The sequence below is a fragment of the Lolium rigidum genome, chromosome 2 (assembly GCF_022539505.1).
Source record: "Lolium rigidum isolate FL_2022 chromosome 2, APGP_CSIRO_Lrig_0.1, whole genome shotgun sequence".
NCBI classification, from domain to species: Eukaryota; Viridiplantae; Streptophyta; class Magnoliopsida; order Poales; family Poaceae; genus Lolium; species Lolium rigidum.
In genome coordinates, this window is record NC_061509.1 from 267,941,448 (window position 1) to 267,959,513 (window position 18,066).

Sequence of the window (18,066 nt, forward strand, 5' to 3'; positions counted from 1 at the left end):
TTTAAATATTCAAACATTTCTGAGCACTTTTCATATTAAAAGTTTTCTCTTTTGAATTAGTATTTATAAGTTATGAAGGTTTTAAAAAAATTATACATGAAATATTCAAACATTTCTAAGCACTTTTCGTAGTAAAGGTTTTTCCATTTAAATTAATATTTAAAGATATAAACATTTAAAAAATTATATTTGTAATATTCAAACATTTCTGAGCACTTTTCATATTAAAATTTTTCCATTTGAATTAGTATTTAAAAGTTGTGAAGATTTTTTTAAAAAAAATATTTAAGTATTCAAACATTTCTGACCACTATAATATTAATTTTTTGTATAGTTGAATTAAATTTAAAAGTTATGAAGGTTTGACAAATAAATAGGATATTTTTTGAAAACTGCGAGGTACAAGGGACACGTGCGTAATTTACATTCAAAATTTGAGGACCTATCTGCAAAACAACAAACCACACACCATCCAGCACCGCCACATCAACCTAGAAACTGGACGCCACGTATTAGAAATTGTGTCAATTCGGGATCAATTCACGTTTAGTGATTTTTACAAAATCTACGAAAAAATGTTGTAGTTTTTTGCTATCAAAACGTAAAGTGGTACCAAAATCAACATTTATCCAGAAATATGGTGGTTCTATGCTAACAACTCCATGTGCCGCTCTCTTGCAATAATGAAAGCGAGCACTTCTTACGATGTGTACATAGGTTCCTTGATTTAATTAAAGTAGGTTTTTGGTATAATACTAAAGGCTTCTCAGTTGACCAAGGATACAACACTCCTTAGTACTCTGAATTTCAGCAACAAAATAGATTGGGTTGCATCCTACCATGCAGTTTTGGACTAATAAAAGAAAATAATTAAGAAAATCATCAATTTGTGGTCACCTTGGGCAAGTCCAGTTTTCATGGATAGTATCGTTGAGAATGTTTTAATGGAGGAAGTGAGCGAGAGAGGTTTTTTTTTGTTGAAAGGAATGCGGGTGGGGACCCTGCAGTCTTTCTTTTTTTATAGAAATAATAAGAACTCAAATATGCTTCCAAGGAAACTTAAACCCGGATGGCTAGGTTATACATCTACTTCCCTAACCAAACATGGGAGGCTCACTTCTTAGAGAGAGAGGTATTACACACATTTGTAACCATCACACTTCTAGGAGGTGACAACGACCATTAATGAATTGGTAATAGTGCGGAAAATCTTGTTAATTAAATTTTTAAGATTTTATGAATCAATATATATAAGATATAAATTAACCAGGTTTAATAGAGATAATGTACAGATCATAAGAAATTACTGTAATGTTTTCAAAAAATCCATACATTTAGGTTTGTGATGGTATTATTAGTTTTGTGTTCTTATTATTCCGATCCCGTAGAAGCACGGGCAATGTGCTAGTTGGCACAATCCTGAAACAACATTGGTCACTAACAGATCCACGGTACATCTTCTTACCAAAACATAAGCCTTCACTGGGAAAACAGTTCAGGCGTGACAGAGTTCAGAAAAGTGCACTACAACTACATGGCATTTAGCATGTTCCGCCTGCATCCAGGCAGCAAACTAAAGACGAGTTCATCTGAACAGAACACTAGTGGACAGATCGCGGCAACTGAGACCAAGCTGAACTGAAGACCTAAAGCTCGATATGGGACCCTGCATAAAACAAAAAACACTGACCGCATGAAACGCAATATTGGAAGAAATGCAGGTCATGCTTTGAGGAAATTTACTTGGTTGATCTAGCTATTAGAATGCTAGAAGGATATGCTATTAGCATGAAACTGAGCACAAATCTGAACTTATATTTGATAAGCAGCCTTTTGGGTAGCACTTCGACCATTTATCTGATAAAAAAGGAGGGTAAATTGTTCCAGATTTACTTAACACATGCATAAACAATACTACATTACTAAAAGAAGGTTTTGATGGGGCTGAGCCCAAAATTGTTTTGTACCAGTAAAATCGGTGCATAAAGATGAAGATATAGTAAGCCATGCTGCATACTGTTTGGGTCTAGTTTTAGCTTTTTTGTTCAATAGAAATAGAGTAATCCTGAAGAGGGGTACTACTTACTGTCGAGCAACATTAATAAGTTCCACTGGATGTTAGTCTTCTTCATCTTCACTTTGGATGACAATTTTCCTAGAAGGTACTCCATGGGCACCAAGGATCTTCAAAATATGGGGAATCTCTACATCTTCCCTTGTTTCGCATGAGATTGTAACTACCTTGAGATGCTTTGACAGCAACAAATGTTCCCTTGGTTTATGGTAGCTTTCACTATTTTCGGTCAGAAATTCTTTCTGTAACAAATAAAGTATTTTACTGAGTCACCTGAAGGTATACGGCAAATATAATCTATAAAGACAAAAGCTATCATACTTGGAGAATATATACCTGATGAAGTTGAAACTGAAGTTCAATAGTAAGCGTCTCTAGAATTGGTGAGTGCTGGAGAAAATAAACCAATCCCTTGAAGCGATCAACCAGGCACCATTCATTGAGCAACAATGTTTTTAGCTTGCTAAACATAGGGCACCATTTAAGATCCTTCCTGAAAATAAACTAAAAAAAAGTGAACAGTGTTAAAGAGAAAATCAAGGTATAACTTCAGAAGTACATGATGTTTTTTGAGAAACATAAGTACATTATTTAGAAGCTTTGTACATGCTTTATTATTTATGGTAGTTAAGTGTAAGCAGATGCAAAGGTTACAATTTCTGATCTACTCATACATGTGGCTCAAAAATTAATCGCAACCATATGTGTGTGAGCATAAATACCGTTATATTCATAATGTACTGCCATTCTAGGATGCATCCATAGAAAGATTTAAAAAATGAAAAGAAAAGCAATGCACATAACAAGCATGTTGCATATGATTCTATTAACCGGTGGTAACTAGATACAAAGATACATAAGATCAAGCAGATGGCAATCATAAATAGAGTTGGCAATAGTGTGAGCATACCAAAGCAGGGTCATAAATTACCAACTCCAAATTCGTTGCACGACACAAACCTTCAAGAACAATTGACAGGTCAACATCACCGGCTTCACCAGGACACCCCTCACACGATAGATTACCACAGCCACAATAGTCCGCGCACCCTTCTCCAAGTGTAGCAGATGCGTTTACTAGTGATGGCATCATATTAATAAAAGGAGTGAAACCGCTATTCACAGATATTCGAAGACCAGCGAGATTTGGCGCTAAAATGTATGTCCGGTTATCCCAGTCAAAGCCTGAGCCGATGTCAAGATATTTTAATGATAGGGAAAAAATATCAGCAAAGATATCGCAAAGATCCATCTTTAACACCTCTAGCAGCTGACAGCTCGAAAGATCCAGAGAGCTTCCCTCAAACCGCATGTTGTAGAACTCCAACCTCTTCAAGTGCGAGGAGATGAGGGTAACGTTGGTTACCCGCAAAGGAAAATCAACCGTAAGATCCCGAACTTCACACGAGTTAACATACTGGATCCATGGTGCCACGCGCTCGAATGCCTCCTCGTCCCAGTCTGAATCGTCGTCGACCATCTCCGCGCAATTGGAACTGATGACACATACATCCAGAGGCGTTGGGTCTCGGAGGCGAATCAGCTCGTCGACAAACGTGCTGGAGCCAGTCGCTCCGCCATAGCTCTCGGGGTCATCGATACGCAAGGCAGGCACGGACTTCCAGAGTGTGCGCCAGCGCTTGGCCAGGACGCACGTCCGCACGGCGTCGCGGGAAAGCAGGAACGACATTATGTGCTGGAGGAGCTCGTCGGGTAGAGCGTCGATGTAGTCCTCGCCGCCGGCCACTGCCGTTTCCATGTTTCCTTCGTCATCCACCCTCTCGGACATTGCGTCGAACAGGTTGGCCGCGCCGAAGCTGCAGTGTTTGTTTGACAATGACAGGGTGTCAGGGTGAGCCGAGCGAGACCATCCGGCCAGATGGAAAAGGATACGATAGGCAAGAATCGAAGATTTACCAGCTCACCTCTAGCCGCCGACGGATAGCCTGTGTGCAGCTTGCTCCTCCTCGACGGTACTAACTTCTACGAGCAGTCTCCACCCACATGGCGCGACGATGTTCCCTTCTCCTTCTCCAAGGCAAGCAAGAGGCGATCCAGCTCTGAGCTCTCCTTCAAGCCGTCTCAATTCTCAGCTAGAGAAGAGGATCACGTCACCTCCCCAACCCAAAGATAGCTTCTGCAGCTGTGGGTGTCTATCCTGCATTTACCGTGGCAATTAACACGTTTACTTCAGCTATTTGACTTTTTGTAAAAGAAAAAAACCAATATATATGTTGCTAAATCTGAAACTACATTTCAAGACTAATACTAAGTTTGTCTCATATATGTACACTTTTTTCCAAAAATTTCACTGATCTATTAATAATCATCATCATTATGAAAGTTGTCTGAGATTTGTCAAAATTTAGATGTATCTATATGCTATTTAGTGTCTAGATACATCTGAATTTGGATAAATTACAGACAACTTTAATGGAACGTAGAGAGTACAAATAGCCTAAAATTAATAAGTATTGTCAATACATACTTTGGATCACATAGCGATGAGTACAGATGGTATCATGAGCCAAAGGCATGCCGCTATCCTCGCCTCTATTATCGGAAACAAACAAAACTTGTTGTAATAGACAGATGAAAAATTATCGTGCTAATATGTAAAAGACAAGAGTAGCAACCATCATCAATAATAACACCCATGGATCGGAAAAGACTGATCTAAAACCATACCAAGAAACACAAAATCGATTGTATCCGGCCCATGAGATATGTCGACTCCACCGTCAGTTCTAGACGCATCAATGGAGCGAGGATACGGTGGGAAGGACCTTATTAACTTTACGATCCTCATCATCCCGAAAAAAACATTCAAAAACAAGCTTAAAAAACGGACATGGTGATCACCTCGACCATAAGAGAATGGCAACTCTTACTCAGATGCTGGAAGCCGTCGGTGGATTCGTTGGAGCGGCCAAAAATGTCGTAGCACACCTTCTTCAGCCCCTCACAATGGTGTTGTTCGGCTAGCGCCAAGATGATTGCCGCTGAGCCTACATTTATGTACTCGCCTAGCGTGTCAATTCACATATTTACTTTTATACAACAAACAATCATGCACATTATGTATGCATAAATTGACCAACAAGCTAAGTATAGATTGATGACCAACGTTAAGGCTGGAAACATGCACGCATGTACACAACGGCTACATTTTTTTTGGCGACTGCTAAATACTTACGTACATAGGTAGATGTAGAAGGTACCAGTACTTATATATACGTGGTGTACAAACACACGCAGAGAAACACGTAATTCAGGAATTGGCACGAAAATAAATTAAAGCTCCCGATTCCATACATACATGTACGGAAATAAACAAGGGAGCCTGGGCCCATCAAGGGAAACTAAACAGAGCGATAGTGGTTCCCTTCAAAAAAAAAAAAAAAGAGCGATAGTGGCAGACACCCGACAAGCGTTATAGACTAACAAAATAGCCTTTCGACCCACACATTGAGAACAAGCAAGTGCGTGTATGTTTGCCCTATCCCAGGACGCTCCACGATAGCCAACTGGCGCTCTTCATCGTGAGTCGTTCGATCTAGGAGCGCAGCCCGCGTCAATCCCCGCCGTTCGTCCACTCCCAGTTCCCCTCAACGCGGGGTAAAACCCTAGCCCCGAGCCGCCGCCAGCCTCATTCTCTTCCTCGTTTGTTCCTCTCTCCCACGGCTCGCGTTGTTGTCCTCCTTCCATTTCGATGCCACCCCGACCTGCCTCCATGGAACGCCCCACCTCTCCTCCTCCATCCTTCTCCCTCGATGAGCTCGCACTACCCCCTCGCTCTGCCTCTCCTTCGTGCTCGGTGGGCAGAACACACGTGGCTGTGGCGGTAAGCTAAGCTTCGTCTGTAGCAGCTCTGAGTTTCTTTCTCTTTTACTTCTTCCTTTGAATATCCCGTTTCTCTTGTTTCCAGACCAGTGGAGGAGAACAACTAACCAACTAGAAAAGCAGCAGGACCGGCAGCGACAAATATTCCTTCACGGCACCGCAGCAGTCAGGTGATTCCCCAAATCTCATCTCCTAGAACAACGTCTTTTCTCCGAATTTTCCATTTCAGCGTTCGATCTGTTTTTCTTTGTTTTCTCCTCTCCTCAATCCTTTACACAACCTGATTTGTGCATCGTTTCAGCAGGATCAGAAGGTTGTTTTACTTGATGGAGGTGCACACCGTTCAGACTTCAGAGTATGCAGACAAGACAAGCAATGAACTTCAATTTTATTTTCCCACGTGGGTGCTCCAGTGAGCATGATAAGTTGTGTTTAGCCTGCTACGAACTGGGTACAGTGTGTACAGGAAATTAATCTTTAGACTGACTGATTTCACACAAATAATTGATGCAAAAAATCTTTGGCATATAATTTTTGTGTTAGGGTCATCTACATGTTTGTTGTTATGCTTCATACAGCTGAATCTATTTGCTTGATGTTTTTTTGACTGCCTACACATGCTCATAGACAGCGCACGTCACTGGCGAGCAAATGCAATCGTGGCCCATGGGTGCACTTGGGTGGTCATTGTGGTGAGCTCTCTGTCTCTCCCTCTTATTCAATTTTGTTTTCAGCCATGGCTTAAGTGACATTTAGTTGTTAATTAGAATTTATGATTGATTTGTGACTTTGTTAGAGCGTTTTTCCCTCCTGGCGGTATAATTAGACAGCCTGAGTAATCACGCAAAATATTTTGTCGCTTATGATGTCGTTGAATCTTTTTTGCTTGCTTAACCGTACAAACAAATAATTGTCCAGAATCTCTAAAATACTGAAATGTGTGGCATCATCACTTTGTAGAACTTCAAGTTTGGTTCACTTTGTAGGTTGGCTGCGGAGCATCAGTGAAGTGTAAAATTTCCAGATAAGACAATAGATAATGAGCTATCTTCAGAAATCTGTAGAAAAGCAATATCTGAGCTCGAAGAAACCAATTGGCATGAACGGATAAAATTTAAAACTAGGTAAGATGATGGTTCCATTTGTTTTTATGTCCGATGCAAAAAAAAAGTGAACCAATCAGGATACACCTTGGATTTCATATTTCATTCACTGTATCATATTCCACATGTTGCCATAGGCATTCATGCATTGGCCGTCCGTGTAAGGAGTATCATACGCCTCATACACTGTCTGAATTTGTTAAAAAAACATCTACTTACACAGATGATGTTCACAAACTCGACCTCATGATTTCTCTGTTTCTAGACCTAGCTGAAACTTGATGAGATCCGCATGACAGAAACTGTATGTGTAGCAAAGTTTGGATGAGAATGTTCAATTAGTTGGAATTCAGGTGGCTCCCTATGTGGGAATTGAGGTAATTAATTTAAAAGATTTACATGTTATTTTCATGAAAATTTTTGGTCAAATATTTTCTCTATTTGCATACTGTTCTAGGACTGTCTGCTTTATTTGCTTCCCACAATAAATAAATTTGTTAACCTGCCACCATGAAATTTTTGTTCTGGTAAGAATCTAACCTTTTGTTCTTTTGCAGGTGATCAGAAGTTCATGAAAATTTTAAGAAATGGGTTTGGATGATGTAAGCTTCCCTGTTCATTGCCAACCCACCTGATCCTCCAGAAATGATTACAGACCAGACAAGGTATTCTTACATACTATTTTCTTGCAACGTACAATCTACCTGTCTTATTTTGCTTCTTCAGTTCTTCTTGAACAATCATGTTGATCATGGTCCACGTTTTCTATTATAGCTCATAATTAGGGGTAACAATAAATAGGTCAGGGTACTATGACTTTATAGTGGTAGCATTTTCCTTTTTCTGCATTTGAAGGAATGCATACAATGTTATTATTCCATAACTTCTTGATTCATACGACACAAAGAACAAAATTTAGATATGGCCAAAGATCATCCTAGGAGTGGTGGGGCACTCCAAATTGTTTTGAGTTCATCTAATTGCTTATTGACCGGGGTTTCTTCAAACATTTTGCTTCTGTTCATACATCGATTCTGGGATAATCAGGTCTGGAGAAACTAACTTCTGCACCACTATTAACTCTGTTAAATTTGCGCGTCTACTCCTATATATCTAATAATGCCAAGATTGTCTTGTCATGTCCATCAGATACTTGACATAGTTCCAATCGCGTGTGTACGTCTTCCTTAAATGGCTTTTTTCGAAGAAGCTCAGGTAAATTATTGTTCATGTGAGAACGGTGTAGGTACATTGGTGCACTGCTCTGCTGCTCTAAACATTTTTTATTCTTCCATTGACAGAATGCCATATATAGTATAGGTACATTGGTACAACGACATTCCTTCCAATTTATTGTAATTCTTGCTACGATATGTATTAGCAGTATTGTTAAAAGATTATATGATAATCTATTTCAGAGAGACTCTAATGCATACTAATGATACATTTTTCATCTTAGGGTGTATCCATAGCATTTATCTCCATTGTAGAAAATGTTTGGGGCATGGTTTTAAAGGCGTCGCCTAGGCGTCGCCTAAGCGACGCTTAAGCGTCCGAGCGGTCCGAGACTGGAAGGCGTCGTCGTCGCCTTTGACTTGAGCGTAAGGCGTCCAAAGGCGTCGCAGAAGCGTCCCAAGTCGTCGCCTAAGCGTGAAATCGCTGCCTTTCATCGATTCTGGACGCCTCTGTCCTTGCGCGGGAAACACTGCGCTGGCGGGAGGGAAAACCCAAATTGGCGGGCTGGGAGTGGAATTGGGGGCCAGGGATAGGGGAAATAGAGGGAAGAGAGAGAGGGGAACAGACCAGGTGAACCGATTGGGAGAGAAGAGAGAGAGGAGGGAGCTCCTCTCACGCGACCTCCCCAGCTCTGGCCAGATTCGCTCCTGCTCCGCCATCTGCTGGCCTCCCCAACTCCGGCCAAGCTTCTAGCTCCTCCTCCCCCTGGCGCAGCCCTCTCCAGAGGGGAAACAAGATACGGCTTCTCTTCCACCTGGTGCAGCACTGCAGCCTCCTCATCCTACCTAGCTGCTGCTTTGTTTCCAGCAAGGCAGCCTCAAAGGCGTCGCCTTGCAACACGCCTTGAGCGCCTAGGCGTTGAGGCGCCCCCCCATCGCTTTGGGACGCCTGGCCGCCTTTAAAACCATGGTTTGGGGTAGTTACATTCCTGAGTATTTAGAGATAAATAAGACGCTGCAAGATTGTTGCCTCTACCAGATATAGGTTATGAACACTAGGACAATTGGATGGTAGAGGTCAGACCAGAGTATAATGAAGTTTCTAAAAAGAAAAGGAATGTGAGCTCCTACCTGCTTCATCATAAAATTCCCTTGTACTAACTTTCTTAAGTTAGTCTTGCACCATATTCATTTTCTACAATGCCTTTCGGCCTTCTCTTTTTTAGGTTGGAGATAGATTTGATGTATCTTCCATCTCTCCATAGTCTGCCAACGAGTGTCGTATTTGGGGCGATGATTAGCCCTTCATAAGTCTAATTATTCTAGGTAATAGGATGAAGTAAGGATCTATGTTCACCATGGTGCCATACATAATTTAGCACCGCATTTCATTATTTTTATGTAAGGTACTTCATCTTTCATGATGCGCAGACTTGAGTTGAATTACCTTCTTGGGCTGAAAAAACCACATTGTTCTATTATTGAAGAATGTTATGTGAACTGAATGAACTTGTTTTCCTCTATTGCTCATTATGTTTTAATATCCGCATTGAGTTGGGTTCAACACTCTTTTGCATTCTAATTTCTGTTAGAAAGGGTTACACCTATTTTTGAGATTAAACAAAACTTTTGCACATGCTTATCGTCATGTTAGTTATTTATATAGCTCATTTAGGATGAATTATTTCATTGATGAAGCTATTATCATGCTTATTGCCTACTCATTTTATTATTATTTCGGTCGTAATTAGAGATCAAACCATTTACAGAGGCCTTTCTCTTTTCCCTTTTTTGGCAGAATTAATCGATGATGATAGGATGACATGACAGTTTCCTGGTAAGACGACCATGCGGATTTGCATGCCAAGGTCCAAGACATGTACCTCCCATGACTTGATGAAGCATCTGACTGAGAGCTTTCACATCGAAGACTGGACAGGAGCAGCATGCCAACAGGAAAATTGTGTACAAAGAGAACTGCGATGGTCCCTCAGAAGAATTGATCGAAGCATTCGGCAAAAAGGAACCAACAGAAAATGAAATTGGACAGTGATTGGGATGATGAGGTTGGGCTGCTACCGTATGGCAAGGAGGACGGTTTTCTGGTACCAGGTACTACTTAAGGTAGATTTAGATTAATCCACGTTCATTAAAAAGACTCCAGCTAAGCTGTGTGTAGCTGTGTAGGGGTGTATATGGGTGTATGAGTTGTAACCTAGCCACTAGAAGAAAAATCATGGACAGGGGATGTAACATGTAACGTTTGCTTTTCCTACAGCCTGATTGACTATTGCTTTTCCCGTAACCTGTATTTTTTCGTATTGACGAGGCATTTGGGCAGCGTTTGGGGTAGGAGTGGTGAAAAAACAAACAAACATACTATAAAATAAAATATGACTGCTATTGGGACGGGATTGGACAGCCACCGTACGGTGAGGAGGCGCCCCATGGGGCGCCCCAACCACTAGTCTTTATTATTGCCATCAATGGTGGAAGCTGCAGGGCATGGTGCCTCAGTAGAACGAAGCAGCGTCATGCCTTATCCTTCTGGAAACTGAAATCTACACAAAACATGATTGATTGTAAGTTCGGTACCAAGATGTCCCCAATGATATTAACGAGAGAATAGCTTAGCTAGCAGTTTGACTATCATGCAACTTGGCAAAACTAATTCTTTTGAAAAGTGTCCTTGACCAAACTTATTTGTTAACAAGGAGCTCAACACCTTGTAAGGGCAACATATGTATGGCCACCCAGACATGCATCAAGAAGGCTGAGCTCGACCTTGGTGGACGCAGTTGTGGGCTTGTGGCATGCATGCAATCTGGTCATCAAACCCTTCTAATCAAACCAACAAGCTAGGAGCAACTGCAAAAACAATTGGGCCAAGACAATTTGTCTTTGCTAGATGGACACGAAACACTACATTCAATCCCTACCAGTTGTAGATTCCTAGTAAAATCAACTGGAACAACAACAAAACAAAACTACATTTCAAGATAAACAACGACGATCTTTTTGCATGGATGCTACTGATCTCAAGGGAAAACGACAATGTTTTCTAACTAATGTATTCTAACCAGCATTTACAGTTAATTCGTTGAAACTCAGTGGCCATTCTTACCCCATCAGCGTACAATCCAATTAATATTTTAATGAACCCTGGATATGAACAGATTTTTCAAGCTAATGTGTTTACAACAGATATGTCAGAGCAAAGAAGATTGCAAAGCATATGAATGAAGAATGAAAATAGGTACTTACAATATGAGGGTGAGGAAAGTGCCTTTATGCTAATGTGATCACGAAGTATGCCACATGTCCTCAAGATTGTCAAAATTTTGTGAACTCCCGCATCAACCTCTTTACATTCAATGTTGACAACCTTAAGGTGGGCACACACAAATGATTGTTCCATTGCTTCTTCTACCCCTGTTGCTCCTACAAGGTTCTATATGATACGAAACATTTAGTAAGACAAAATACCATATGTGAAATACTTTTAATATATATGTACAGAATATACCTCAGTGTTACCAAGCTGAAGAGTGAGCATCTCAAGAATTGGAGAGTGTTGCAGAATGCAAACTAGATCAATAGCCCTAAACCACTCATTGAGTAAGAGAGTCTTTAATTTTTCAAATATGGGGCACCATTTTAAATCCCATCTGTAGATAAACTGGAAAAATGCAAATGAACAAAGATGAATTGCGAGGATTTATAAGATATAGAAGAATTTAAGTTAGTAGAAACTTTTGAGTTGATAATTCAAATTTCAAAGTAACTAAGAAAGGACAAGAATACAGTTTTAAGCCCCGTAAATATCACATTACATCCTATGAAGCCATTATGTTATTAATTCATTGATGTGAGGCCCGTTGGTATAGATAAAAGTACCGAGCATGGTAATCATTGGCTATATGCAGGGCCAACAAGAGAAACTGTGGGTGGCTTATATGATATAACAATAGCAGTAAAGAAGGCAGCAAGTGTAAGCGTACCGTTTTAGTGTTGCCTATCAACTCCAGACTGACAGCACTGGACAATCCATTTAGAAGCACACCCTCGCCCGCAGGATAAGCATGACAAGCACAATGCTGATCTTCACAGCCCTGTCCATTGATGCTACAGAAATCGCCGCAATCAGAGGAAAGACCAACATATGCCTCTATCAGAGATTGCATGTGCCCAAGGGAGGGGGTGAGACCCTCAAAACCGTCAAGTTGCAGTGTGATCAGATTGGGGGCAACGATGCGAACATGGGAATCCCGAGGAAACTTAGAGAAAGTAGTGATGCAGAGATGTTTTAGCGATTCGGAAGATATGGTAGATGCATGGATGAAACAATGAGCCATCTTTAGATTATGTAGTGCCGGGCAGTTGGAGAAATCAAGTGAGGAGCCTTGGAACTTGGCATTAAAAAAGTTTAGGATCTTCAAGTGCTGGGAGATGAAAGGCGCGTCATCATAGCGCAGGGGCAGACCAAGGTAATCAGATCTGACCTTGAGGCACTTAACTTGGCACGTCAGTGCGTACTTGACCCACAGCTCGGCATCCTTGTCGCCGGAAAATGAAGTGAGCACGCAGCATTTGAGAGGCGAGTTTCCGCGGACCTTGATTACGAGGTTAACGATCCTTTTGAAGCGCTTCCACGCCTCGCTCTTCAGCCCGTAATCGTAGGAGTTTAAGTTGAGGCTGGTCTCGCGCCTCCAGAGGTCGCGCCACCGGGTGTCGAGCACGCAGGTCTGCAGGGCGTGGTCTGGCTGAAGGAAGGACAGCACGTGGCGGAGGAGCTCGTCGGGGAGGCGGCGGAAGGGGTCCTCGCCGTCGCTGCTTTGCCAAAATTGTCGTCCCTGGTTTGCCGAAATCGTGGCTGCATTGCCAGAATCATTGGTATCCGCCGCAGGAGTGCCTAGGAATATCCCGATCCCCGCGTCCGGATCATCCCCGGTTTCGGCAGCACTAGCAGCCATAAACGGTAGATGAAAAGATTCTTTTCTCTCTCCACTTTTTATCCGAATCTCAAAGCACAATAAACGGTGACGGAAACACCCACACCCATGCGTGGGTGTACAAAAGTATTTCCCCTGGTTGAATGTGTAAAATATGTGAACATGCAAACTGTGCGCAAATTCAACCATCCTGGATGGATATTTTGAATCAAGCTGCTATAAAATATGGACAGAACTTAAAAGTGTAGGAAATGGTCTAACAACATATCTGAACTTTGACGGCTTGACACGCAAAAACAACACGGAGTCTGGCTATAATCAAAACCACCTTCTGAACTGGTCGAACAACATATCTGAACTTCGGCAACCTCACTGCAGCTGGCTCGACGTGCCTATGAATCTGCATCCTTTTGTTTATACAGTAAAACCTTTTGCATATTACACGGCAATGAGCTCATAAATCCACTACATTTAGTTCAGGAGCAAAACTGCAGACATATCACCTTTTTTTATGCTAACCTGTGGTGTTAAAGATGGATTTGCTGCGTCCATAGGTGAGGTGCTGCAGCTTTGGTCCCCATTTTGTACAGTGCCATGTAACAATCCTGTTGATGTTTCGGGCTCACCGAAAGCAGGACATCAAGAAGCGAGTCGGGTCCTGAATTAATACACAATTTAATCCTTGAAGAAAACCAAACAATATTACTCTATCGGAAACCAAACAATATTACTAGCGAAAGAAATGCTTACTTCCAAGACAAATTAAACTGAAGTTCATTACCAACTGAACTTTCGAGATATTATAAGTGGACTTCGGGTTAGGCATTTTTGGTCGGCCTTTTAAGATAGTGAGTTTGTGTTTTTCATTTTTCTAATGTTGTGAACTGGTTTTAGAGTGAAGATCGAACTTCTGCTGGCAGTGAATAAAATTTTCGAGACCAAATAATATCATCATGTAGTTGAAATAGAAGAGCATTCCTTGTGGATATTCCATCAAACATGTGTGGTGCGACTTGATGTAAGTACAAATCTCTCTAGCCTATCCAATAATAGTCTAACTAATATACAAAAGCAGGAAAGAGATCATAAGAAAACAAGAATATCACAACACTCAAAATGTACCTAGCTTGCAGGAGCGAATAGCGTGAAAAACATGAACGACTAAATTATTAGCATAGCTTGCAGGTAAAATGTAGCTTGAATACAAACTGAACTTCTAATAGAGTTTTTCTGGAAAAAAGAAGTGAACGTCTACTCGACACAGTTCAAACTTCCATACAAAAAAGATTAGACTTCCCACGGAACTAGGCACCAACCTAGTGAACTTTCCTGGCCAAAATATTTTCGATTCATAAACAAGTGAACTTCAGAAGAAACACTAAACAGAACTTCACCTACTCATAAATCACAAACAGGTTGCATCCGAAAGGATAAGAATTTGAATCTAAATTAATAAATATTCAAAAGAGTGCTATGGTCATGACCTTGAACTGAATTTCAGAAGAAACATTGGACAGAACTTCAGAAGAATACAAAACTAAACCTCTGGAAAGCACATGGTTATGACCTTGAACTGAATTTCAGTAGAAACACTGAATAGAACTTCGTCAGAATACAAAACTGAACCTCCGGAAAGCACTACTCTTGTTTCTACATAGCAAACTCAGCAGCTTACTGAGTAAAGGTTTTACTAGCTATAAGCAGACTGGAGTTCTAACTTTTAATACAGAGAACCACGAAAGTATGAAGAGTGAACTACCATTTTTCCTGTTTTCACATGATCTAGAACTGCCATTTTGTCGAACCTAATATGAACTTCAAAAGAGTCAAGAACTGAATCTTAGAAAGGCACTAATATGAACTTCAAAAGATGTGTGACACACATGGCCATGGCATGGTATGTTGACAAAGGCATCAGCACCCAGGAGACGCCTTCCTGTTGCTTCCTCTTTGTCACTCAAACCATTGCCTCAGAGAAATGCTCTAGCTCAGGCTCCTCTAGACACGTCGGCTTTTTAAAAATCTGAACTTTTAAAATATCTTCATGCTTATTAATAAAAGTTAGCAGCTACCAAGCAACCAGCAAATCAATAAAATGTTTTCAAGTTTTAAATAATAACTCCTACAGTTAACAGTGAACTTCTGTTCCCTGCTTTATTACAGCAAGGTTTTTTTGTGCGGACGAATTTAACTTCCTGATAAGAATGAATGAACTTACCGCACAGGGGAAAGTGAACTTTCAAAGCTAATGTAAATACTAAATACTCGCTCTCAGACATGACATAGCCATCAGAAGTTCTAAAGGAGTACACGGGCAGCAAACTGACTGGCAAAATGGTTTGACAAATAAAATAGCAGTTAAAGTTCAGACTAGACAAAACAATTCGATAGCATGTTGGATAGAAAAATAAAAAAACGTAGCTTGGTCCAGGACAGCCTATCTGATCAAGGACATAAAGTGGTGCGCCATTTCTGTCGGGGCCCAGCGCTTGGAACTGAAATGCAGTCATAACCAACAACACTTTGCAAAATAGCGCCTCCACACCGACAGGCAAATTTATTAGAAGTTCAATGCAACTCCTGGGGAAAGTCTGGAATAAGAACTTTTTAATGTCTTGAATAGAAGTGAATTGGTTTATTTTAAGTGAACTTCATGACAAGAAAATGTGAACTATGTTCGTGGTGAACATTCTTTTTTAAGCAAACAAGCGTATTGGCATGGTTCAAAAAAGCGTTCCTGAGCGTACGCTTAAGCGTAGATTAGAGCTAAGCGGAGCCCTTCCGCTCAGCTTTCGGCCTGAACGAGAGGAAAAGCGAGGAGGAGCTGTGGAGGCGGGCTCTCGCGTGGTGTCGAGGCAAAAGCAAGAGGGTTAGGGTTAGGAATTCCGTAATCATCCCAATTCCACTCCGGTGTCGAGGCAGAAGCAAGAGGCAACACCACTGGAGCTCCTCCGCGCCGCTGGTCAAGCTCCTCTTTCGTGCCGCCCTCTAGATCTTCCTCAAGGCCGCCTAGACAGGGTCCCCTTCCTCCAACAACTCGTTCCCCTCGTCCCCTTCCAGGCCAGATCGAGGGGATCAAAATGAGAGAGGCGGGCGTGCGTGAGTGGCGGCTACAACCTGGGATCTGGGAGGCTGGGAAGCACGAAGGAATCCATTTATTTGCAGTATGTGAGGTTATTGGGCGTTTTGGAGGGGGTCATGTGTTCGGCTACGACCTGAGAAGCAAGAGGCATCGTGTTGGGCCTTTTGTTGGACCAGAAATAACACAGAACTACGTGAAGTTATTCAATATTTCCTATTTAAGGCTTACATATGTCTGTTTTGCCATGTACGCTTAAGCGGCGCTTAAGCTCGCTTAAGCAGTAGTTCCTCTAGGCAGAGCCTCGCCGCTCGCTTAGCGCTTAGCGCTTAGCGTATTAGCAACCATCATGACTGCCACTCTGAAGCTGAGGTCATGCTTACTCTTGGCTATATGTAGAAATTGAAGCTGACCTTTCGAGAAAGGCTCCATTCATTTCTATGATCCAGGGATTCCGGTACATGTCAATAGAGAATGTGAAGCTATAACTCTTATAAAGGCTCATCTATGGTGTAAGTGCTTAGGCAATCTGATATCTTCTTTTACCACATAGACAGTATTTCAGCATTTCATATATCTCTGTGCCTCTTTATCTTGGAGCTTTTGTGGGATCCGATGAATATATATGTAAGCTGCTCCTCCGTGAATGGGAAGTTAGTAAAATTATATTACCCAGTTGTTAATACGTGTGGTATTAAAATTCTTTACATGATCGGACGAAAAAATGCAGAGTTGCTTCATGTTGTTTTTTGTTTTTAGATGGTTGATTCATGTATCGAGCGATCCATAATGTAATCTTTTGTAAGACAATACTTCAAATAATTAAATAAATGTTCGTATGCATCTATTGATGCAGAGGCTGGGACAATGTCCTCCATTTCGAAAAAAATGATCGGACGAAAAATGTTACATCTCACTCAAATATGTCATGTTGTGACCACTTCTGACTTGTGTCACTTGAAATGTTATATGTGACTGAAAAATCAGAGTGCATACCATCAGCTTACTTAGTATTTCTACTTATTATTTTCTGACTAATACATTTTGTGTAGGGACAGAGAAGATGGTTTAAGTTCATTTCCTCAATAGTCATGTTTGGCATTGATCTTATCAGATCTCTAGCACTTCTCCATCTTAAAAACTTTGGCTTCCAATCAAACAACAACTATTACATGGGCATGCAAAAAAAAAATTGGTCAGGCCAGCTTTGGCTCAAATCCAAACAAACCCATAGTTTGCAAGTTGTCTAGAAACTCTTTGTGCCTGCTAAATATAAATATCCAGAGGATGTGCCTTTTTGTCCGACACTGTGCATTGCATGCTAACAACATATCACTCCTTGACCTACTTCTCGCCTGACAGTCTCGCCTGGATCAAGCTTGACAAGAGCATCATCGCCAAGTGAAGACGGGAGTGGCTAAAATAGAGTATCTGCATGGAGTTAGAACATTGTGTAAATCGTGTATTATCAAAACTAGCAAGTCTACTAGTATAGTGTGCGTGTTTACGATCTTTCTCTGTGCCCTCCCACTATTGGTGTATACCATTTACTTGTTTCTCAAGGTTAACTTTTTAAGCACATTATTTTAGTGTATGATTATCAGATTTCATTGCCGACCATCTTAAATGGACTATATTTAAACAAGAAGATATTTCATCAATTCAAGTGTGGCCTTAAAGTTATTACTATCAGCGTATTACACATTACAAAATGAGCGCCCTTTCATGCTAGTAAATATTACACTCAAACATGTATTTGGATAATGAGATACAATGATGCACTTGAAGATCAGAAATACTCTATAGGAACATGCATTTGGAAATAATTGTGTCTCTTGAT

The 18,066-nt window shown here is 41.0% G+C and overlaps 2 protein-coding genes across 2 annotated transcripts; both read right to left on the reverse strand.

The window, feature by feature from the left end:
• Positions 1 to 1,309: 1,309 nt before the first annotated feature.
• On the reverse strand, positions 1,310 to 3,647 carry LOC124693410. The gene is made up of 4 exons (XM_047226884.1): positions 2,985 to 3,647; positions 2,411 to 2,578; positions 2,087 to 2,316; positions 1,310 to 1,666 (listed from the first exon to the last, which is right to left on the reverse strand). Exons 1-3 carry the CDS (start codon positions 3,552 to 3,554, stop codon positions 2,119 to 2,121), a joined length of 936 nt encoding a protein of 311 aa, XP_047082840.1. The 5' UTR covers positions 3,555 to 3,647; the 3' UTR covers positions 1,310 to 1,666; positions 2,087 to 2,118.
• A 1,697-nt stretch (positions 3,648 to 5,344) lies between these two features.
• Positions 5,345 to 13,168, reverse strand: LOC124690900 (F-box/LRR-repeat protein At3g59190-like). The gene is made up of 5 exons (XM_047224226.1): positions 12,197 to 13,168; positions 11,722 to 11,874; positions 11,460 to 11,646; positions 10,665 to 10,756; positions 5,345 to 5,543 (listed from the first exon to the last, which is right to left on the reverse strand). The coding sequence occupies exons 1-4, from the start codon at positions 13,166 to 13,168 to the stop codon at positions 10,728 to 10,730; spliced, it is 1,341 nt and encodes a 446-aa protein (XP_047080182.1). The 3' UTR covers positions 5,345 to 5,543; positions 10,665 to 10,727.
• Positions 13,169 to 18,066: the final 4,898 nt, after the last annotated feature.

What these genes read in the sequence shown, in the direction of transcription:
- LOC124690900 (XM_047224226.1), bottom strand. Translation starts at nt 13,168, where the DNA reads ATGGCTGCTAGTGCTGCCGAAACCGGGGATGATCCGGACGCGGGGATC. An exon ending in TGATAGGCAACACTAAAACG is followed by an intron (nt 11,875 to 12,196) that starts GTACGCTTACAC and finishes GCATTTTTCCAG; the next exon opens with TTTATCTACAGATGGGATTT. An exon ending in TTCAGCTTGGTAACACTGAG is followed by an intron (nt 11,647 to 11,721) that starts GTATATTCTGTA and finishes CGTATCATATAG; the next exon opens with AACCTTGTAGGAGCAACAGG.
- LOC124693410 (XM_047226884.1), bottom strand. Translation starts at nt 3,554, where the DNA reads ATGGTCGACGACGATTCAGACTGGGACGAGGAGGCATTCGAGCGCGTG. An exon ending in TAATTTATGACCCTGCTTTG is followed by an intron (nt 2,579 to 2,984) that starts GTATGCTCACAC and finishes ACTTTTTTTTAG; the next exon opens with TTTATTTTCAGGAAGGATCT. An exon ending in TTCAGTTTCAACTTCATCAG is followed by an intron (nt 2,317 to 2,410) that starts GTATATATTCTC and finishes TATTTGTTACAG; the next exon opens with AAAGAATTTCTGACCGAAAA.